Raw genomic sequence first — 25,487 nt, 5'->3', positions numbered from 1 at the left:
CAATCTTTCTCAGCAATATTTGTTTTGCACCTTTAATAGGGTTTTACCTGGACTAGTCTGTAATACAATAGAATTTTTATTGAAACAAACACCTCCTTCTTGTAAAGGAGTCCCAGTGATATAGGAGACTCACACCTGTGGAAAATCTCAACTTGCAGTATTTTAAGGCACAATGTCACACATTTTTCTAAAAATACATAATGCATTTCTCTCAATAATACTATCAGCCCTCAGGGTAGCTACCATATGATTTATCCAAAAATAATTTTTTTGTACGTATTTAGATTACAATATTAAATTAAAAAGTTGCATTAAATCGACTCTCGTGCCCTATTTCAAGCAAACCCCATAGTTACGTCCCTTAGAGCACTCTTTACGAATATCCTACGCACAGCTTGTGACTGAAACCAGTTCGGCAAATGACAACACCGATGTACGATGTACAGAGCAATTCTTAATACTCTTTACATTCCATATATGGCAAGTGTTTCTGTTTGGAAGCTGTTCCCCTCGAAGTTTCAATTATCGATTCCAGGCAAGTCGGAAGGGATAATAAGTCGTTTATTGCATCAATAGGAAGCTAAAGTAAGGGCATATGCCCTCAAAATATAAAACATAGGCCAAAATATCGTCAAAAAAGCATGACATTGTGCCTCTAAGTATTTACATCATCACGACAAGAGTTGGGCAGGTGTGAAAAAACAGGTTCAGGGAATGTGAGACAGACTAGGTTTTACCTGATGGAAACAGTTTTTGAGAACTGCAGTTAATGGATGATACTCCACATCAGTACAACATGCAGGGATAGAAACTGGCACTTAGTTCTGTCGTCCTTGATGAACTCCCCAACAGTTAAGGCGTCAAAAGAACTAATAGAAATTTGTAGGTTTTGACGGTTTTGCTTGCAGGTATCATTATGAGGACCAGTGGACTAAAATTGGATAGTTTATTAAATGTACAATCTACCTATTATATTTATAAGTTGTTCTTGAAAAATCTTGCTGAGACCTTGCTTGACTCAGATATGCCATCGTTTGAGGGTTATCATAGTTTGGTGTGATGAATGATCACTGTGACATCACAATGGTATGGCTGGCATGTACAGTATGACTGTTGAATGATACAATCAGTCAACACATGTCGTCCTTCCAATAGCATTTTTGATGAACAGACTCCATTGGTGTGAATTTTGAATATATATATAACATATTTCTGTGCCCCAATTGATTTTCTTTCTTTCTTCACACCAGCTGATATGTGTGTGTGCATGAGGCTGAACCAATTATTCATGGCCATTTGCTACACGTTAAAAACTAATAATCCTGTAGTGAAGTTTTGAATGAGTCATGAAATGAATGTTGCAGTGTTGGCTAAATATACACACCGCGAAAGCTGACGCTGCAGTTTCTATGCAGCTTGTATATATTTTTACAGATGTAAGTATGTGTTTATTGTGTTGTTGTAGTTAATCTCAAGGCCGTCTTTGGACCTGAGTCCTTGAAGATCTTAGTGTAGTTGCTTATGGGCTGTTTATAGATGTGTGGGATTCTCACTTCGGACTTTATGACCGGACTGATTTTATGTCATCTTTGTGAAAATAAGGCAGACCAAAGAGTAAACCCCACAAGCTCACATCATCTTTAGTATGAGTGATGGAGTTGGATTTTCTGTTGCTTTAGTACTATTCCAGCAATATCATTGTAATGGGAACAAGAAATGGGTTCAAATGTTGTACCTTTGTTGGGATTTGAACCTAGGCCAGTGGCATGATGAGTGCACACTTTAACCACCTGGCTACCCTACCTCCACCTTATGGTGACATGGTGTAGATGGGATGGTGGTCATGTGGTCGGATAAATACTACTGTTTATACTCATGAGCCTGGAACAATTCTCAGTTGCTTGATATTTGTCATTGAACATCTCTCATACTACATAGGCCTTTTACAGCTCATATAATCAGTTAGAACTATTTTGGGTATGTTAGTTTATTATGACAAAAGGTCTTCCTTTCATGAAATAATTTGCCAGGAATATTGTTGATGGCAGTGTTCAGCAACACCCACCTGTTAGTGTCTGCTCATGTGGAATTTGACCTGTGAAGGTCCGGGTTAGAATATTTATCTTCAGGAACCCATGCCTATCATAGAGACGACTAACAGGATCAGTAAATTTTTCCATTTTTTTAATATGCCAATAAATAAAATCGAAATAAATAATTTTAAAATCTACTTTATTGAAATCAAGTTTCTGTTATGAATTTAGCATTGTTTCAAAACACAAGTTTAATATTGAAACAAATAAAATTGCCAAATTAATGTCACTCACTCACTTATTCACTCTTAGGCCAAGCATGGGTTGCTGAAGACCAATTTTAACCCATATCTTCCATTTTCAGTTTAGGAGACCAAAAGCTTTCTAAGCATGGTTATAGTGTTGGTATAATGAAACACATTAAAGATGTGATACATCATTCTTCCTTTTTCATTGATCATGTTAATGAATGGTGAATTCTCATTGGTTTCAACAGAGATATGTATTATGTGCTACCCAGACCCAGTGCTCAGGCTGTCAAATGATGATAACGTGTGTCAAGGCATGATAGAACTGAACCAATGCTGACATTCATGCATAACTGTTGTTTTGTACCTGTATTAATGATACATATTCCATTACAAGCATCCTGTGACCATGGTAACAGGGCTTTCCAACCAAACATATCCTGGCAGAATGCACACAAAGAGTTTACTGTTGTTTCCACACTGTCAACTGGAGGAGGACATTTACTTGCACTTGCCCAAACAAACTGACAGCTGATATGAAGCGACACCATTTAAGGTTCATGCTAGTTGACGCAGAAATGTCAAATTTAATACCTAGTTTCAGGCATAACACAAGTTTATGTTTACTGATCTGAAAGGAGAGTGTCACAGTGATAATCCCTGCCCTGCCAGCCTTGTATGTAAGTTATGAGAGTATACCACACAGTGTATCTGTCTGTACTCTCTATATCAGTCAGTCTGCATGATACTGTAACAACCTATATCCATTCTTGTAGCCTTGCTCTATGGCTGTACTGACTTTACTGTCCACTGATGTATTGTGATTCTGTCTGTATAATAGGCAAGTCCAGATTAGCAGTCCGATGGCTACTCTCATGATGCAGTTACCTTCGGATTTGAATTACAATGCTCCAAATTTATCAAAATTCATAAAAAATATACTGAGGGAAAAAAATAGGGGATCACATGAAAGCACAAGTGTTTCTTTATTTGTTTCCTGGTTTCTTCACAAGCTTTGCGATACAAAGCTTGTGAAGAAACCTGGAAAAAAATAAAGGAACATTTGTGCTTTCATGTGATCCCTTATTCAGAGGTACAGATAAGCTGCGTATTCATGAAATTACGCAATTGTTTTGGGAAAAACTCAATTCCTATTAAGTCTATTGCTTACAAGTACGCTTGATTTTTGTAAATACTCAATAAATGTGATCTTACATGCGTACACACAAAATGTCAAATCTTAGCTTGGGTACCGGTGGATAGATAAAATAACTGAGGTATATTGAGAGTAATGAGAGGTTCTATTTCAGGACATGAACGTGACAACTTGCAGTCTTTCTTATCATTTTCATATTACAGATGAAACATAAATAACAAACACTAACATTTAAACTTTATTATATTTTTAAAATTAATGGAAAATGGCAAAATACCCAATTGAGTTTGAGTGAGGTGAGTACAATTTATTTGGTTACTCAAAGGAAAATTAGGATACCCAATTGAGATGAACACAAGCAAGTACATAACTCAATGATCCAAAAGTTATCTGTAGCTCTGCTTATTTTTTTCCCTCAGTATATGCACATTAAAAACAATCCAAGCGAATACAAACATAATTGTGGCTATTGGTAAAATATTGACCAATCCAAGTGAATACAAACATAATTGTGGCTATTGGTAAAATATTGACCAGTGATCAAATTTTCTATCAGAATTGTAGCAACTCTGTAATGATTGTGACACCTGTTATGAAGCAAGTTTACTGTGATCTGTAAACCATGTTAAACAGGTGCTCTTCAGCTTTTTCACAGACATAGTACCTTCAGTACTTTCCTGGTGCAACTTCCATGGTCAGTTTTAGGTATTTTTTATAAAGAACAGTTAATCTGGATAATTCCAATATGCAGATAGCTTAGTATATAACCCCAACAAGGATACCTCACATTATTCTCACAGATTGGTATCTTGGAGTATTTTCCTAGCACAGATATAATGGATAGATTATTTAGTGGTTTTTAATGACTGTCATAATTAACCTTTCCTAATCTTTGCACTGTTTTCGTTATTCATTGTTGATATATACCAGTGGTGGTTCAATTAAATTCAATGATTGATCAATGATTGGTGATCATTTTTTTCTCATAATCGAACAGGCGATGAGCAATTGATCATTTTTGGCTCTCATAATCTAACAATGTTGTTTCTGGTGTCCTTAACAATATATTTGGAATATTGCTTGGCGTTTAAACTCAGTCAGTCATTAACACTTGTTTGCATTAACAATATTTTTACAAGCTTGTCATTGAATATACATTTCATCTTACAAGACTTAAGATATAGAATTTATCTGAAAGACTCCAGGAAATTTATGTTCCTAACATACTAGTGATCCTTTGAAGATGTGAAATTTGCAAAGGCATTTTGTGCAATTTGTGAAAAAAACCAAAAACTACATACTTTTTCTTTATATTTTTTTGTGCATTAACTATCATAACGGGAAAATTTGATAAATGACGCTATAGCCAATTATTTTCGATGATTGAACGGTTGTAGTGAACCAATCATCAATTATGAGATTTTAACCAATTTCCAACACTAATATATACCATAGTTTTGTATGAAAAAGAGACATGATTGCGCACTTAAAGCAGCAGGTGTGTCAGCTTTCCACACGTTCCACATGAAATGGAATTTGAACTTTAGCTCATGTGTTATACTCATGACTGTCAAATGTTCAACGTGACTAAATGTTACGTGACTGCTGAACATGACGAAGCCTCTGAACGCCTTCAGATTTTAGAGATTTCATGACCCCAGACTACACTGACTAATGACCATAATGACAATTATTCCACATGTCGATGCACTGTCCATCAACATGATGATACTCTGTGTTAAGTGTTTCATGTGACTTAATCTTACATGACAGAGCTTAGAGTCAACAGACCTCACTACTTGATGAGCATCGGTGCATTGTCCTTGCATTTTGTAGAGACAATACTTTTGTCATATTAGACTTTATAATAGGGTGTCGTCTTTAAACCCCAAACTGCTTCCCTTGATCGTATAGTGGATAAATGCTGGAGACTTAAGTAATGGTAGAAAAAACAAGATGTGAATGAGTAAGATTTTACACCACTCTTAGAAATGGATTTTACTACAGACTACCCCACAACCCTGAAAAGCAGGCACAGAGCTACGGATAACTTATTGGGTCATTGAGTTATGTACTCGTGTGTGTTCATCTTAATTGGGTATCCTAATTTTCCTTTTGAGTAACCAAATATATTGTACCCACCTCACTCAAACTCAATTGGGTATTTTGCCATTTTCCATTAATTGTAAAAATATATTAAAGTTTATATGTTGGTTTACGTGTTTGTTAATTATATTTGATCTGTTATATGAGAAACGATAAGAAAGACTGCAAGTTGCCAAGTCCAGGTGCTGAAATAGAAACTCTCAATATACCTCAGTTATTTTATCTATTTTTGTTTGTACCCATGTAACATCAAATCTATTGAGTATTTACAAACATTGAAGCATACTTGTACCGAAGAGAGTTAATAGGAATTGAGTTAAACATAAATATTTGTGTAATTTACTCAGATACGTAGCTTATCTGTACCTCTGACACTCTGAGGCAAATCTGGGAGGTAACAGTACTCACCATTCTCTTAGTGTACCTTGGAAATGTCATTGTTATTGTCAGTGTGTGGCCACAACATTTTTCAGATTGCTTTGGAATGACATAAAAGAGGGACAGTGTTCCACAGTCAGTGCCCCTTTTTCAAAATGGGCTCGGATTTCAAGTAAAAAAATGTTCCATGAAATGCATGAAACAAATAATTTAGCTTTAGACTGCCTGCTACCAACAAGTACTGTCATTGTAGTAAGATGGGTTTTTTATATGACTTTCATGGCTCATGGTTTAATAAAAAAAAAATTAGTTTGCAGGTGAGAAAATATCTGGTTTCTGTACAAAATCTAGCCTCTCCTCTCTTCCGTCAATATAGAAACGGTTGTTTACGCATTTCTTGTGATGTTGGGTGATGTCTTCCTGCTTGCCATCCTACAACTGACTAATTACAGTTGTAGTTGATACAGTAGGCAGAGATGTCAACCCATACGATTTTATCGTATTCATTACAAAAACACAACACAAAATACGCAACTACGATAGCAGTAAAAAGATATGATTTTAAAAAAAAATACATTAAATAAAATTATCAAATAGCATACGTATCATACACAATAATTTTACCACATTTTATTCAGTATCAAGCTATATGTAGATACTTACTACTGATTTAGCCGCCATATTGCTGGAATATTGCTGAGTGCGGCGTAAAACTAAACTCACTCACTTGTACTACTGATTTAGGTGAGTACAATGTTAATAACAAGTTCTTAGAATATCTATATATTTTTTATTAAATATGAAAATTCTTTGGAAAAGTTAATACCAATTTTGGCCCCCAAATGCTAATTTTTGCATCAGCTCTTTGCCAAAATACTAATTCGGCTAAATTAGGGTTGGCATCTCTGAGTAGGGATTAAGAGATTATATAACTGGTGCTCTGCTGTGTGACATGGACTAATGCTTTTTTAGTTTTACAACACAATGTTATATTAATGGCTTAAAAACAGTGCATGTGGCATTCGTATGTTAATGACCAATGTCCGCTGACCAGGAATAATGGCATCAAACCTCCATCAATGATTATATGTACTGGTTGGGTCACCCTAAACTGGGTCGAACCTTTCTTTACCATGTTGTTTGATATTTGTTAGTTCACTGTCATGGTGGACCATTACAGCTGGAGTTTATGACAATTCTTGCCATTTTGTTTTGTTTCTGTTGCCTAGCAACTGACCCAACATTGTTATTTTCTTGTTAGGAGTAGTTCTCCCACTGGTGGGAAATGAGATGAACGCTTGGCATTATGTAATAATTATTATTGCATCTGTTAAGAACCATTGTATAACCTGTCAAGCTGTTGCTTTGGTGCACAGCGGCCTGGAATGCTGTTGTGTGCATTCCATGAAATCTCTGTAGAACATTACTTTTTGTATTTTATTCTTTTAAGCTGTTGTTGATAAGAAAAGCAAGTGTGTTCTTTTGTTGATGACTTATTTTTCAGCCAAGAAAATGAATGAAATATTCTTTGAAAATGTTAACCTAAGCGAGTTTTGGTTCTTTTCTTTTTTTCTGTTAACAGCACATGATCATGATGATCAAGAAATGTTCATGTGATCACAGTTCTCTATTTAGCAATGTGGGAAAGACTCATACTTGTTTGGTTTGATGAGAATTGATTATAATAGTCCACTGATGATAACAGTTATTTATTTTTAGAGAAAAGGTCAAAAGCTGGTTAAAAGAAGTGGCTGAAACCAGTGGGTATAACACAACTTATATAAATGTGGAGACTCAATCATTAATAGTGGCGGTGGGGTAGCCTAGTGGTTAAAGCGTTCGCTCGTCACGCCAAATACCCAGGTTTGATTCCCAACATGGGTACAATGTGTGAAGCCCAGTTCTGGTGTCCCCCACCGTGATATTTCTGGAATATTAAAAGCGGCATAAGACTAAAGTCAATCAATCAATCAATCAATCAATCAGTCAATCACTGATAACATCAGGTGTTATCATGGCAACAGAAAACACCCCTGTACTTGAATGCTCGATGTTGAGGCACAGTTTAAGGATCATGATTAGACCTACACGAGGTTCATGTTTCCACGTAAACCAGATTGCAGCCCAGTCACATATTTATTGAAAGTTAAAACACTGGTGCATAAAGTAGTCGTTATATAAAATCTCTGATCATTGGATTGTAGGCAGATATGTAGGAACATGTGCACAAGTACCCACAGTTTGTTGACATCAGACCTAAGAAAGCAAGACAGTATTACATATAAAATGCTATAGGATTGTGAGGGACATGTAACCAGCAACAAACTTGAAAATTTGTTCTCTTGATGTATGTAGACATAAATATTATGCAGCATATTTTCAACCAAAGGTTGTACCATTCAGTAGAATGGACATGAATGTTTTGGGTTGTTTTTGTGAGAGATTATTAATTTTAAAATAGTAATTGGTGATGCTTTTGATGATTGGTGTCTGGTGATGATGATTGGGAATTTAAGCTGACACAATGAAATAAATATTTATGGTCTCTGATTTTAGATACTACTGGAGCATGTCGCTTTTGCTAAAATGCCGTGATCGCTTTCGGTACTATTTCCCAAGGGTCATTTGTTTTTTATGATGGTATATTGTAATGGTTTTGATGATTGATGTAATAGTTGTGATGATTGGTGTGCAATACCTGATTATGCTGCTAATGTTCCGACATGGTTACCTTCAGGTGCAGAGTGCTAGCAGTAAACGTTCAGTATGGGTCTGTTTGACACAGTCAAGAAGTTCAAGGGCCAGGACTACAATGCCCTTAAGAAGGAGTGCAAGGAGAAGGGGACACTCTTCATCGACCCCGAGTTCCCTCCCGATGACAGGTCACTCTTCTACACAAAGGGGAAACTTGCAGGAGTGGCTTGGATGCGACCAAAGGTAGGAATCCTAGTTGACAAATATGCGGTCATGCTGGACAGATGCTAGTGACTTTAATCCATTTGATTTTGGTGAAAAGGTAAAAACACAATATATGGTTTTGCAGCTGTTTTGCACCTTAGGTGCTGTTACGATTCACTTGCGTTTTTTGTGAATTTAACCTTATTCCTTCATAAGTTCAATTTGTTTTTGATGATCACTAGAATCAAATATTCTTGAATTGAAAAAGGAGAGTATTTACTTAGTTAATGAATTTATAACAGGTATAATTAGTGGTAACACACTTCTAAATTCATCCTCACAAAGGTTCCCATTTGGCATTTCTTGTGTCTGGAGTAAATATTCAACATTATAAACATCGATCAAAGGATTAACCGATAACACGCTGATTGATTAATTACTTTTATCTTACACAGCTGGAATTGTCAAAAGGTAGTGTTTATGTATGTAGATTTACTAATCTATACTGAATACACTCTGTCGTGGTCGGTAAGTTCGGCGTAAAAACAACGCCCTTCTTTCAAAGGATTAACCGGCAATACATTGATTGATTGCCCATTATTGGCTAACTAAATTACTGTTTTTTAAAGAAAGGCGGACATTATGCAATTAGTTGCCAGGTGTGCTATCTTGGGTGACCAATGAGATTATACACCAATACCTGAAAAGATTTATCACTTTTTTCAGATATTAAACTGTTAAAAGACACATCATTTGGAACAGTTTTGTGGATATTGATGGATACATTCCTAAACAAGGTAATGGCCTGATATTGTTCCTATAACTTTAATCTGTTTTAATTTTAATATTTGCATTTTGTTTTTATTCATTTGTCGTAAAGCATTCAACAGAATCATTGTTTTCACCGTAAGTGTAATGAGACAGACAACATGCACTAGGGTGTGTGTGCTAATTATGATTCACATTGGCAAACTATAAAATGTCTAGATATTACAGTTCTGTTATAAATTCACTATAAGTATCAGCAGATCGCCTGCTTTTTATTTAGTTTCAAAATGCATACAAGTATGATAATAAACTAATTAGGATTATAAGACCAAATATAAAGACGCACATTGACTAGTATCTACATACTGGTGGAGTGGACATTAACCATGGAATGTAGCAAGAAATTTATCGCAGTATTGTGACTTCGACCCCACCTCGCTCGTGGAAGAAATCGTTATGTTATAAGTTGTGTCATGCAAAATCCGCTTTGGTTATGATTCCAATACATATTTAACTACGAAAGTAGAAAGTAGTCTTGATTTTCTAACTTGATGAAAACAAACTATAATCTCCTTAATTCTAACAGATTTTTTATTTTTAAAATGATGGCGGCTTCGTCGGGAACATCCGGCCAGTCTGAGGATAAATGGTATTTAGGTTTGTTTCCACTGAAATAAAATCAAAACTACTTTACTGGTAGTAAAATATGTATTTTATTGATGGCCAATAGGATTTTGCATGACAAAGCCGTATAACATAACAATTTCTCTCGGGGCAGCGAGGTGGGTGTCAATATAGTACTACTTACAATATTATTGTTACTTCACCACAACCTCACTCCGAGGAAGAAATCGCTATGTTACAAGTTGTGTCATAGAAAATCTTTATGGTCATCAATCATATGCATATTTTACTACAACTAGTAAGTAGTTTTGATTCTTTAACTTCCGTGGAAGCCGCATCTGAACACAAGTAAGATATCGCTTTCAGGCTTCCACAACGCCAGCTTCAAGACAAATGTGGATGTTATTTATCAGACAATAAATGCAAAATGGAATAGATCCAAGCCAGGCAGGATAACAGGCAACACTCTTATCTATTTGATTTGACAGTAATGTAGGCACTGGTCATTGTTGTGATTAATTAACCCTGTCATAAATTTAACATGTCAAATAAATGTTTGGTTATTGAATATATTGATTAATACATCTTCTGCTGACTTGTGATTGTATTTGTTACCCAAATTTTCTTATATGTATCACATTTGCTTCAAAGTAGGTTCACACTGTGATATAAAATGTATATGGTATACTGTTTAAAGGAGCATGAAAACAAACACAAACTCAGAGCTGGCACACGGTCATATATATGGTATACTTAGTCTGTCATACAGACCCTGAAACAAATATATCCAAGAAACCTATGCAAGTCTAGATTATGTGGCAAGTGTAGAATTCAACAGTTTCAATGAAGTCTCAGGGCTCCTTTTCATTATATTTCTTTTTTTTCTTCATCTTTATTTTAAATTTGAACTGTTTTTACTGTCAAATATTTTCATTTCAGAGACTAGTTTTTAGTTTAATGGTATACTATCCAAAGAGGCATAAAAACTCGCTCAATTACAGTGTATATGTTACGACTGTTATCATTTCTTTTTTAATAGATGAAATGAGATTTTTAACACATATCATATGACTTCATAGACATAAATACTGTGTTCTAGTTTGCTCTTTGTCATGCAAGGAAAATATCGCATTATTATGAGAAAAAGCAGCTGATGATTCATGAATGTCTGCTGTAACAAGAATCTTTAAACATTAACCAGTCTGATTTAGACTGATGATAGTGTTGAACTCTTTCCATTTGTAGACTGCAGAAGATATGATAGCTGTATAGGAATATTGATAGTGTCTCTAGGCTGTGTAATGATCCCCAGATGTTTACTGACATTAATCAGCTAATGATGCCACAATGACATTTTATTACGATATTAGACATGATTTACTGGCTGTATCATCATTTAAGTATGTACTGGTACATATCAATCAGTGTTTGTAGTGATGACAAGTCTGCAAGGCATGGGGTTTGTTTCACAAAGCTGTCGTAGCGCTTCAACTGTCGTAACTTCTACTCTTTAACATAGACTTATGACAGTCCTAGTTTTACAATCGTTTCTGAAAGACCAAGGTTCCAAAATGGGCTTGAATTGCTACTGTTTTGTAAGTCTGTTTCCTATTTGACTTGCAAGAGTCATATCATCAAATAATAACACTAGGGACTGGAGCATTAAGGCAGTCATAACTCCCATATTTAGCACTGACTTACGATTGTTGTAGCAGTGTGACCCATCAACCAGACTTGAGACTATTGACTACTGTCTTGCCAGACACACACATGTTGGATTCTCCATGGTTGAGATCTGTTCTGTTATTTTTAATGTACCCTGCGGAATTGTGGAACTGTTACGAATTACATTTGCAACCTATCAACTGCCAATCTGTCGCTTCTTGCATAAACAAGTGGTGGTGGAGTAGCCTAGTGGTTAAAGTGTTCTCTCCTCATGTCGAAGACCCGGGTTCGATTCCCCACATGGGTACAATGTGTGAAGCCCATTTCTGGTGTTCCCCGCTGTGATATTGCTGGAATATTGCTAAAAGCGGCGTAAAACTGAACTCACTCACTCACTTTTGCAAAACCGATGTAAGATGCTCCTTGAACTCAGACTCAGAGAAGACAAACTAACGAGGAGAATACATAGACCCATGACCTACTCCTGACCGAGAGAACTTGTCATTCCTGTCGAAAAACGTGTTTTTCATCATGTTTTCACAAGGTAAAATGATTTTTCACTTACCACACTTAAAGGAAAGGCTAGTTCAAATTGTTCAATTATTTTTATATAATTTTGAAAATTGGTTGCTGGAGAAATGGTAGAGACACCTAACAGGAACATGGCTGCTACCTCACGCTTTATTACTTCATAGCTATTGGAATTACTATACTCATGCCATTGCCCTGAACCTTGATGAATCATAGAACAATTTTAGAGGAAAAAAATGATTCGACAAAGCTTTGGAAAACTTTTTGTATCACTTTTTCCTTGACAGCAGGATCCAAGAGTGAGTGAGCGAAGTTTCGTTATATGCCGCACTCAGCAATATTCCCGCTATATGGCAGCGGTCTATAAAAATCGAGTCTGGACCAGACAATCCATTGATCAACAGCATGAACATCGATTTGGGATATAATGACATATGTCAACCAAGTCAGCGAGCATGAGCACTCTATCCCGTCAGTCGCCTTGTACGACAAGACCAATTCTACCCCGGATCTTCACGGGTCTCAGGATCCAAGGAGTAGAGAAAGATTGAAATAAGTCCCTTGAGTAGTGTTGACAGCAGGGAGGCAGGAGATTTGTGCATGCTGATGAAGCGATCAACTGATCAAAGACTGCCACATGTTACACAGGCAGATCATTGATTCTATTGTTGTCATAGTACTGTTGCCTCTAGTGAAGAAATGTCACGGCGTCACTTATAGTGGGTCATATATTTTGTTCATTGAACTCGAAATATTTTGGAAACTTGATTTGATTTTAGTATTACAAATAACCTGCCATATTCATCTTGATATCTTCTACTGCAATAAACATCCCCTGACCAACTCGGCATTAAAGTGTTAGTACCCCAGTACTAGGCTTGAAAACTGACTTAATTGTCCTTATTTTCTTTTGTTTATTTCAGACATTTTACAGTAAACACCAGCCAGTGCCAAAAAGTTGTGAGGCTACTTGTGCAAATGTTGTACTCTTAGCATAATTTTTAGATGATTTTGTGTTGTGTGGATTGATATTTGTGAGGTTATGTGACCAAACGGAATATTTACAATACTCCGGTCCTTGGACAAGTGGCTGAGATCACAGAGAAATATTCAATCCCAGAGGGCATGTGATAACAAGAGATATTAAGCGATAGCACCTGGCATTAAGCAGATAAAACATGGACTAGGTGCCTCAGAGTCGTTATAATGTGTCTGAGGGGGTTATCCATGATATTTTGCAGCAGAGTATCTCAAGATACCTACGTACTTGTGATGCATGACAGTGAGTGACATAGTCATGAACATCAAGCCCCATTTCATGTCACCTCACTAAAAAGTGTGAGACCCACTTATGAAAGATGAACAATGCATTCCGGTGACAGAAATTCTATGGGAGTAGGACTCCACCCCAGCCCACACATTGTTAAATAGGGCATGTTGCGATGGAGAGTAAAGCACTTACACCATGCACCTAAATATAGCACTGTAATTCATGGGACAGTATCACATCCTCTGGCGGGTGATATGATCAATAACATGATGTGGCGTGTCCTCCTCTCAGGGTATGTGTAATGGTTTGATATTGTCTGGCTGACAGATCAGGTCAGCTTACATGCTGTCTGGGGGCAGGGGAGGGACGCCTATCAATCACGTCACAGGGTACGTCCCCCACAGGTGTTCACAGGGTATTCTCCTGTGTAATTATAGTGTTAAGCCATAGACTGAGTACCAGCTTTAGACATGTGATATTCACTGACAGTAATCTGCCAGGTGTAATTGTGTGGGAGGAGATGTTCGCCCACTCATTCCTTGAGTCATGTATTGCTACTGAAACCCTATGGGAAGGGACTTAGGAGGTCCCATGGTTTGGTCGCATGGCTTGGATAGGAGTGGGAGCCTCAAGTGATGCATGTCTTACAACTTTTGCACATTTTTCTTTTACGACTTTTACCATTTAATTTTTCCTCTTCACATGTCTTTCAAGAACTTGTATAATTGTTATCAACTATACTTAGTTTTGTTTTATCTTTCTGACTATCACTGATGGCAACATATTTGTGCTACATACAGAAGTTTGCTGACCCAGCAGTCTCAGGTAGTCACTTGCACATGCAACGGTGGCCCATCTCTCATACACACTACTAGACTTGCACAAGTATCTAATTTAATAATTAATAGGTAAAATGATAATTTCTAAAATGTATAAGTATTGTACTGTCTGCTGATCTAGACTTGCCACTTTAAAGGATAGAATTGCCATACATCCATTGGCTCAGCATTCAGTACAGCCTTGGAGCAAGGCTAACATGCTACATAATAATAATAATAATAATAATAATGAGTAAATTTGTCACGCGCCAAACTCCACACCAGCTGGTATGCTCATGGCACTACAAGTAAAGTTATTTGGGTGAGAGTCTAGACAAAGTACTTCTTAAATAGAAAAGTTTTGAGGAGAGTTTTAAGGAGAGCAGGCTTTGGGCTGTTTTAAGATCTTCGGGCAGAGAATTCCATAGAACAGCTTATTGATAGGCAAATGATCTGAATCCAAATCGTTTTAGTCTGTATCTAGGCACTGTGCACAGAATGTGGGACTGGGATCTGAGAGTTCTGGCTGGATTATACTGGCTTACAAGTTCACACAAATAGGGTGCTACACCAAAGATCTGACAAAACCCCATTACAGGTAACGTCAGAACAATAATATTGGAAGGCTTGATTTATACAGATGAAATAAGCTAATTGTGCTGATTGTTAGACATCATGTTCTAAACCTTATTGTTATTTTTTAATTTTCATCATGAAATAATCAAATAAAATTGAACAAGATTGCAGTAACCTTGGCAACTGAGGTAACAGATTATCCTATTTAAACAACTCAAGACTTATATGAGGAGATAGGCTAATGCTTTGTCCCTGAATATATAGCATATTAGTAGTAGTAACAAATGAACCCATTTATATTAAAAAGGAGCACTAGTGAGTTAGGAGATCCTGAACCTGGGGTAATCTAGACTTGTTTCATTTCACTTTAGCATTGCTGGAGGGCTGGGTGGAAGGGAAAATAATGTGGTTCAGGACTGGGAGACAGACTAATGAGGAAATAGAGACTTGTTTACTCGTCCATCGATCCAGGAGCCCAGGTACTACAGCACAGCTCTTATCTAAATCTTACAGTGATTAGCAAAACAACATGATGGCATGCATCAAGGGATGTGTGAGAATCTGTACCAAAATGTTGCCTCATATAAACTTGTCATCCATAAAGTATTTTGTCTTTCTTACTCATCAACTTCTAAAATGCCAGTTGAACAGATAAAACCTTTATAATCATCCTTTATGCATGCTTATGGTAAGTACATTACAAATTGTAACCCATCTTACCAGGTATATATCCTGTAGTCTGAAATACATGTCAGTGCCGGGCAAATTGGGGAGAAATTGTTACTTTGTTCCAAATCGAATTCTTTAAAGTTATTTTTGTAAATTCAGATGTTTTTCAAAATTATGTTTTGAGATAACATTCATTGCTCTAACATGTAGTGAAGCAATGTCTCTTCAAATATAATTTTCTTGTTATCAATTAAAAACAGGTTATTGAAACTAATGAAATCCATGAAATTAGCTGTTTGATTAAAATATTGTCAATTACATAAATTTGGATACTTTTAATTCCTATTCAAGAATATTTAATGACATTTGCTTCAGATTTGGGTCTGAATATTGGCCTCTGAAAATGTCTAGAAAATCACAGATATGTTCTTGAATTTCCTGAAACACTTATTTGTAATAGATCAATAATCTTTCGAGTGTCAATATTGAGTGAGTGAATGAGTGAGTTTAGTTTTACACCACTTTTAGCAATATTCCAGCAATATCATGGCGCTAGCTGTAAATTTAGACCATCCATTAGAAGTCTAGCCCATCTCAGGGGTCGAACGAAAACCTTATTTCATACACTGCTTTAAGTTCAAGCAACTTTTTTTTCTTACAAAATCGATCAGTGCTTATGCTGTTGATCACTGGATTATCTGGTCCAGACTCGATTATTTACAGACCACCACCATATAGCTGGAATTGCTGATTGACGTATAACTAGACTCACTCACTCTTATGAAATCAGGTCCCTGTTCCACGAAGTGATTATAACTATATGACTGTTACGTCTTAGTGTTACAATCTCTTTGCTGGACATGAGACAGACCTTAAAATACTATCTTTGAAAGATCATTATGCCTTGATAATTAGACCGCCTCTGTGGTGTAGTGGTTAGAGCGTCCGCCCGGAGAGCGGAAGGTCGCGGGTTCGATCCCCGACCGCGTCATACCAAAAAGACGTTAAAATATGGTACTTGTTGGTCCCTGCCTGGCGCTTGGCATTAATGGGTACAACAAGGACTGGTCAGTATAATGTGTATGAGTCGGGTATTCATGCTTCACTGTGGCATGGTATCTCAGTGGGCTAGCACTATAAAACCAGCTTCAGTCTGGGCTAGTACAAGCAGCCGCATACACACGCATGCATGTCATCATATGAGCGAAATATTCTCAAGCACGACGTAAAACCCAATTTCACCTCACCTCACCTTGATAATTATAGAAACAAAGGATATGATATGCAGGAATTAGCAGTGACTGTATATGTGATGATCATGCAAAAACAAAGATTTACATTATTCGATTAGATCATGGAATTTTGAATCTACTTTTCACTTCTATGACGTATTTCCCCTGGGCACACCCTATATGTCAAAATGAGTTGCTAGAGTATAGGTTGTATTTCAGTGTGGGCCGATAGTGGTCTCATCTGGACTTGGATCCCTGATGGTGGTAGACTGTACGGTTAGTCTTGTAAACAAATCCTTCGTGTTTCAAAGTAGACATGAACCTGATACAGGGTGTGATTGCCATACTTGTCAAGCTTGTTGGGTGAGGTAACTTCTGTGGTCGGGGATTAGGAAGTGTCTGTGCTTGGTACTTCATACCCACCCACAGACATGTCATTCATTCATTTGAACTGGTTACCCGGGTTTAACCTTACCTTACAAAAATAAGGGTCCAGATGACCCCAAAATTCTAATTTCAGGAGTCTTTATTACAACTTTGAGGGTCTTTTAAAGTCATGAAATGGTCTACTGTACTTGGCCACCCTTTTTACATAACTTGGATTACAGATTTTTTCAACTGAAATGAAGAGTTGGAAGAGGGAAGAAAAAAATCAGTTAACTGCAGGTAATTCAGTTGGAAAAATGTTATTCTGTTAACTTCGGGAGTTATGATTCAATAATTAATTATCTATTTCTGAAATTCAAATACTGTTGTTAAACTTGAAGAATGTTGTTCAGTTTAGAAGTCAAATATTATATGAAAACGTATTGGACTAACGGAGCAAAGGGAACTAACTCCATCACCGGATCTTCGGTTGCAGGCGAAATATTTCAGTAAAACTTCACGTTAAATTACTAAATTTGACCAAAAACAATTCTGCATTTTGTTGAAAACAAATGCATGCAAATCTCGTACCTCTATTCAGCAGTCGGTCATATGTTCTTGTTACGTTTCTGAGGAGATCAAATACATTTCTTGATGGTGTATTTTCAGACGGGAATTTTCATTATGGTCGGAGGCGACATTTGCATCCTCCACACGTATGTGTACGTAATGCCTATTGCCAAAGTAAAAAAGGGACTTGAAAGTGCATGTAGTCAGGTCAATGGATAGATCTTGTTTTGAATTTTCACTTGAAGACCCGAAGGCCGACAAGATGACATCTGTATCATGAATGATGTTATTTTGGCTCAAGAAGTTGCCTATAAAAGGTTTATGTCTACTACACGTAGTTCCTTCCTATTCCCATGTATGTCACAGTCTATGCAAAAGCAAAATGTTTCTGACATGTCGTCAACGTTGAAGGTCTATCAAAATCAAAACCTGTCAGATTCCCATCGTGTTTACCTGCTATTTGCAGACGACGCTAAGAGGGCGCTGTAGTCAGGGGCACGTAACTCTTATTTGTTTACCACAATTACGAGAACGATCGCGAAAGCCATTTCAGCAAATATTTCCTAAACAGGGTAAAAATTGCAGACAAAAATGCCCTTATTTTTTCCTCCCGAGTAGTTTTTACAGAATAATAGGCGATGTTTTGCCCAGTCGGTGGGGAAAACAAATTGGATATTTCCAAAATTTAGAGGGTCAGCGGGTCCGTAATCCAAGTTAGTACAAAGGGTGGTCTTAACATGTAATAATTACATCCATGATAGGAACTGTATATTTCTTGTCGAGAATTTGGTACAACAAATATAATTGTGGGTCCCTCCTGACACAATATATATATTTGTGCGGGCATAGTGTATGTTGTGCATACTGAACATACGTTACACACATGTAAAATCCTGGGTTATATACTTGGTATGTACGCTATGATGCACCAAAGCTCAAGGTTTTCTCTAGGATTCCAAATTGATTGAATTTGTATACAATAGTTGTTTTGTTCCTATTCACAGTTTTAAAACTATTTTTCAGAAAATAAGGCAAAACCTTGCCTTCTTAAACATTTTGCAAATATATGTGTAATGTGCATTTTGTTATAACAAATTGCAATGATGTTTGAGAGCAGTATCAGTCCATTTCTACCATGTGAACTGGAGATATTCATGTTCCAGTTCAGTGGGATGAGAAGGAACTAATAAATGGTAGTCAATAATTGATGTCGATGTGCCCTTGTTTGATCTGTTCAGGCGTACTTGTCAGACCAGGTGTGTGTGTATCTTTCATTGACGGGTTGACAATCAATACTGTAGCCTAGCAGTCCACAGGGGAGGTAACTTGGGGCCAACGAGTTGGAATCCGATGAATACAGTACAGAAATGTTCAGATAATTGTGTGTCCAAAATGCAATATCACACCAAATATTTTACCAGGGGAGGTAACATGGGACCAACTGGTTGGAATCCAAAGAATACAGTACAGAAGTGTTTGGACAATTGTGTGTGTCCAAAATGCAATATCTGACTAATAATGTTTTCTGTGATTAATCAAGGTTACACTATCAAACACGATAGAATTTATACATGCATATTTATTAATCTAAAAAGCATTTATTTTGATAATTCGTGTAGATGTGGAAATGACAGAAGAATCAAATTACCTATCTGTCACTGTTATCAAGTTTCAAGGGGTATATATATTTCACTTTAAAGACAATAAGTAAGCATTAATCCAACATATGTTTTGCTTTTGAGCATATAAATCCATGTGCTGTGAAGAGTGGATGCAACAAATATTGCCTAGCCTCGTCTTTCATCTTCACAGTCTTTCGTGATATGTGATTGGCCCTTTTCATACCACCCACGTAAATTGTATTGACCTTTGATAAAACATGTTTAAAAAAGCGCTGAATTAAAGTTTTTCAGCCAATTTTCTTGTCAAGCTACATTAACACATGTAATTTTGACACACTAATAAACTCACAGTCAATATATAGTGGTTAAGAAGTTCATTACAATGAGATTCATGCTGTAGTAGAGGCACTGAAAATCTATATGCAGCACTTCAGCATAAGGAAAAGTTAAACATGTTGTTGTTGTTGTTGTATTTGTAAATTTGTTTAAGTAAATAAGGATAACACTCTAAACCAGGGCAAAACACTTAAAAAATCTCTACTTGTAAGATGGCACCATAAACATCTGAGGCCAAGATGCAAAAACAGGACACACAGATCTGACTAAGCTGTACTGGAAGTTGACTTACCACATGGTACTCCCTCCTGCAAGATCTTCAGGCCCACTCTAATCAGTCATAATCGTTTCATTCACAGATGTAAGTGAAGGGAACCTGTCCAGGTATTTCTTGTACAGAGAAGGTATTAGTCATGGCTTGCGAATTCTGTAAGTTGCCAGATCAATTAGAAGCCAGACTGGATTCACAGGCACAAGTGGTACTGCTAACTGGAACCTGTTGAAGGGCTCACCTCAACTCAGATTTATCCAAGACAAATTCTTCTTACATTCTTTAATTGTTTCCATTGCATCATTTTGAAAGGAGGATTGAGTGCAGACGTGTTCAAGAGGATGCCTCATAGAAGTACTGAGAGATGGCATGAGAAATATGTATTGTGATCCATTGTTGTTGAAAGTTCGCCCACATTTGGCCACAAGTTTTTCCCTGTGAAAATGTTGGAATATTGGTACAACATTGTGTAGTACTTTAATTTAGAAATGATTTAAGTTGACTGAACAATTTTCAACATTATGTTGGTGTTACAGCTGGAATTTTAATGAGTCTGAAGTGGATTATAGACATGGATAAATCTAAACATTTATGTAAACTTAACTGGTTTCCATAGTTACATGGTATTTTGTTAAATACTTTTCAATGTAATTTAGTTGACAGGAATATAAGTCAAATGAAATTATGTCATAGTATCTCCACTGAAAAGTTATATATGTCTGTGGTGCTGAAACTTTGTTTGAATGATCCCTGTTATGGCACCTTAAGCGTTTCTTACTGAAATCTCAGATTTTAAATATTTACAAAATTATTTCTTTAGGATTCAGTTCAGAGCCTTGTGCCTTTTTTTCCCAGAAGACAAAGGTATGGAAAATATTATGAAGCAGCAGTTACAATCTTATTTGATAAAAGCCAATGAGATTACCGGACACTGTCAAGAAATATTGTATTCAAGCACAAACATCTTTGCATAACCCACCAACTTATTATCCATCACTTCCCACTGTTTGCAAGTGTTCCAGCAGACATTTCACCACACTTTTGAACACAAAAGTATTTCCAAAAAGATATTGTTGCAGATGATAAATAGAAAACATGACATACATTATAAAAGAAGAGAGTGCCTTTTGTTTCATTATAGCTTGTAAATTGATGTTAACATCGTAAGATATGAATAAAGTTGTAAATAATCTCGATTCTCAGTTCACAGTGTTTGAACACAATTGTAACAAACAAATGAACTGATTTGTTGGTCCCAGACACTTGCTGTATATGAGCTGTAATCTGTATACCAAACTAGTTTATGATGACCTACAATATGTGGTCCCTTTGTGTTCATTGTATGTACAGTCTACTGTATCTCCTGTGAAGGTATTAGCCTTGCAGTGTTTGTTATTTATTGTTTGGTCTAACAATTTCAATGTTGATTATATGATATTTGTGCCGATGATAAAGTGTCCTTGTGACTTGGTTGACACAATGTCATGTTATCGTATTCCAATTGCATAGATCGATGCTCTTGCTGTTGATCGTTATATTATTTGGTTCAGAATCAATTATTTACCAACCACTGCCATGTAGCTGGAATTGCTGACTGCAGCATTAAAAAACAACTGTGACTGAGGTTGTGGAATTTGTTATCTCCCCTGATTCTCCATCAGTGCTGCTGAAATTTTCTATTAGTTCTTGGGGATTCCCCTGAAAGAATAAAGATGCAGTCGAATCAGCGATAGAATTCACAGATCACTGTCAAATAACAGAATAATGCTGAGTGTGGTTTTAAGCAACAAAAAAACATAAATAGAAATGGTGTGTCTTGTCAATCTAGTCACTACATGAAGTCTTTGACTGCAACCATGCTGTGATATTGCTGGAATATGGCTAAAAGTGGCATTAACTTAACTCGCTCTCTCACTTTAACTACAAGTTATTTCAATCAAAGACACTACTTGAAGTTTCAAATACAAATTAAGTTGCAGCCATATAACTTGGCCCTACCTCTTGTCTTATTTACAGGAACAGTTTTGATATTTCATGTCAATGAACATTTGGAATAATGGCTAAATGCTCATTTCAAGACTTAAGAAATTTATTCTATTTTATATATTTCTTTCTTTTTTTTTCCAGCAAATTGTGGACAACCCAAAGTTATTTGTTGAAGGTGCAAGTTCTAACGATGTGTCCCAGGGTCGCCTTGGCAACTGCTGGTTTGTGGCGGCCAGTTCCTGTCTGGCACAGTATTCTGAAATCTGGAACAAGGTATGTGCGAGAGCTTTATGGACACTGCTGCGCATGTAAATGTTGGCATTCCTTTTAAACCTATGATATATTTATGGAAAATTTTAGTGCATTTTGTTTAATTATCTTAGTATATTGATGTTTGGGAGTAACAAGAAACACTGACTCACAGTAGCGATTTGTATCACTGAAGCTGAGAAAATTGACCAATGGCTTTAGTCAAGGCAGCATGTCCAAGGCAGGTCACGATTTATTCATGTAGCATTGCACTGGGTATTGACAATTAATGTTATAGTTCATGATATGCTTTCTCGTATACTTACTTTACTGCTTATCTTATACCAACATTCAATTCTATGTTGATCATGAGTAATATCCTGAATAAACTATTCCCATGCTGTTAAGTTTTATATTACTAAAAGAGCTGCATTATTGTCAATTGTTGACGACTGAGAGCAACTTTGTTTTGTCAAATATTTAAGTCCACAAAGTTATCCATGCATTAATGTGTTGCTACTCACCAGTGAGGTGAAATATGAGAATAGTTTTGGAGCTTTTTGCATATTTGCTCACAGTTACATCTCCCATTCTTATTGATAATTGATCAATGTTTGTTCAACAATAATCAATGATCTATATCAATAACCATCTGTAACTCTCACTCACCTCTCCTGTTGGGCAGTGGGTAGGCTAGTGGTCAAAGCGTTTGCTAGTCATGCTGAAGACCCGGGTTCGATTCCCCACATGAGTACAATGTGTGAAGCCCATTTCTGGTGTTTCCCACCGTGATATTGCTGGAATATTGCTAAAAGCAGCGTAAAACTAAACTCAATCAATCTCCTTCTGTTGCTGCAGGTGATCCCAGATGCTGCGGGCCAGGAGTGGGATGATCAGAAGCCGAAAACTACCAAGGAATCTTCCGCTTCATGTTCTGGCGCTATGGGGAGTGGACCGAAGTAGTCATCGATGACCATCTACCTGTGATCGGTGGAGAGCTGGTCTTCATCCACTCACAGAGCAAGAATGAATTCTGGAGCGCTCTGTTGGAGAAGGCATATGCGAAGTGAGTTGATATTGTCAACTTCTAGTTCAAACTGTAACATATCATGAATAAATGTTTGAAATTTGTATAGGAGCATTTCGGAGCCTGAAAGGACCAACAACATCCACTTTCGGCTGTGGATCAAGGTCAGACCAATCATCCAGTTCAGGGATGTGATTAACGAGTAACTCTCTCACATACCTTGGTACACTGAAAATATTCTCATCTGATAGATACACACTGCACATTAACTACCTCGATTTATTTTTAGTCCAATATCCATTCACATGGTGAACATTTAAAACAGCATTGGAATGACTTTGTTGGTAAAATCCATGTTAATAAACAATGTTACCATTATAAATATATGCATTATCAACATTGTGCACTGACTCAGGGTCAATTGTAAATTTTGATTTTGTTCTTACTTTCTGTAACATTGTTTGAAATGGATATTTTTCTCATATTGCACCAGATATTCAAGAAATGTAAACATTTTTCAAGTTTTATTTGTGTCCATGCCCTATGCCGTAATCCTTTCATACAAAATTGACACAAATTAAGTATCGTGATATGTTTCATATCATCGACAAAGTGTCAGGATACACATTGTGTCAGAAGATAGTCATATCTTGCCATCCTTACCAGTAACACAGACATAGAGTAAGGCCAGCCCTGAGACTAAACTCCACAAGGAGCTATCATTTACATCAGGATTTAGACCCATGAAGATCCAGGTTAGAATTGATCTTCAGTAACCCATGCTTGTCGTAAGAGGCGACTAGTGGGATCAGGTGATCAGTCTTGGCTGACATATGTCATCGTATCCTAGTTGCGTGGATCGATGCTCATGCTGTTGATCCCTGAACTGTCTGTTCAAGACTCAATTATTTACAGACTGCCGCTATATAGCTGGTATATTGCTGAGCGTGGCGTAAAACTAAACTCACTTACTACATGTGGATCCATCTCATTTTCCCCGTGTCTTCAGATTCTTCGGATGCTATGAGTCTCTGGATGGTGGGGACTTGAATGAGGCTCTGGAGGATTTCACTGGTGGTGTGTCCGACACATATGAGATGGAAAAGATGGGGGTGGCAACCGAGCCAGAGAAGCGGGCGGAGTTCTTTGCCCGAATGCAGAAAGAAATGGACAGGAGGTCTCTGATGGCAGCATCAATTCCAGTGAGTGGATTCTGTCATACCCGATTAAGACCTTGAATCCCAATCGGGGCAATAGGGTAGCCTAGTTGTTAAAGCTTGTATTCTACCATGACTTCAGTAAATACTGGATTGTGATTGGTTAATTGAAGTCATTCAGGGGTATATAATCACGTTATATACCTCTGATTTTCCAGCACAGTATGTATTTTTTTAAATATCTTAACGCGATTATGGTAGAATTGGGATAAACATACTGTGTTTGAAAATCAGATGTTCATAAACACCTGTTCATTATACACTTTAAAGCATTTACCAAAGAGTTCTGACATACTTCATGTAAAACAAATCACACTCGGATGAGGTTCTCTGTACTCAAGGAATCAAACCCCCAAAAAGGCAATAACTTCACAGTGAAATTGTGTAAGCTTTTCAAAGGGAGGTAATTTTATAGGTTGATAGCCTGCCTTTACACACATATGTTATGGACCTGCCTCATTTCAGGCTGAATCTGCCCAAGAGATGGAAGCCAGCACAGACATGGGTCTGGTCAAAGGCCATGCCTATGGTGTGACCTGTGTGAAGAATGTCCACCTGGAAGGATCGTCAGGACTGTTCAGCATGTTCAATCGTCCAAAACTGGCAATGGTTCGACTTCGTAACCCTTGGGGTCAATGTGAATGGAAGGGAGCATTCAGTGATGGGTATGTCTGAACTGAATTAGAAATATTGCAAGGAAGCTCATTCAGTCTGTTAAGGACAGTTGTTTGGCAATAACCTGGGTGGAATTTTCTTACAGGTGAATAAGTACACAGCTCCTCATGGACTTTGATGGGCAGTTGGGTAGTCCAGTGATTAAAGTGTTTGCTCATTCCGCCTATAGTGTCCTTCACACCACGTGACATTGCTG

General features: G+C 37.0%; 1 protein-coding gene across 1 annotated transcript in view; it reads left to right on the top strand.

Annotated features, from left to right (window-relative positions):
- Nucleotides 1-25,487, top strand: part of LOC124288837 (calpain-5-like) — a 43,273-nt gene that overhangs the window by 8,110 nt on the left and 9,676 nt on the right. The window contains 6 exon segments of the mRNA XM_046725391.1: nucleotides 8,659-8,858; nucleotides 22,265-22,396; nucleotides 23,231-23,276; nucleotides 23,279-23,438; nucleotides 24,409-24,601; nucleotides 25,082-25,281. Of these exon segments, the coding sequence (XP_046581347.1) occupies nucleotides 8,688-8,858; nucleotides 22,265-22,396; nucleotides 23,231-23,276; nucleotides 23,279-23,438; nucleotides 24,409-24,601; nucleotides 25,082-25,281 (902 nt within the window). The 5' untranslated portion in view covers nucleotides 8,659-8,687.

Source organism: Haliotis rubra, unplaced genomic scaffold (genome assembly GCF_003918875.1).
Source record: "Haliotis rubra isolate DU_JTF1 unplaced genomic scaffold, ASM391887v1 Scf426, whole genome shotgun sequence".
In the NCBI taxonomy this organism is placed as follows: Eukaryota; Metazoa; Mollusca; class Gastropoda; order Lepetellida; family Haliotidae; genus Haliotis; species Haliotis rubra.
Note: the sequence above shows the minus strand (reverse complement) of the source record. Positions and strands in the feature narration are given on the sequence as shown.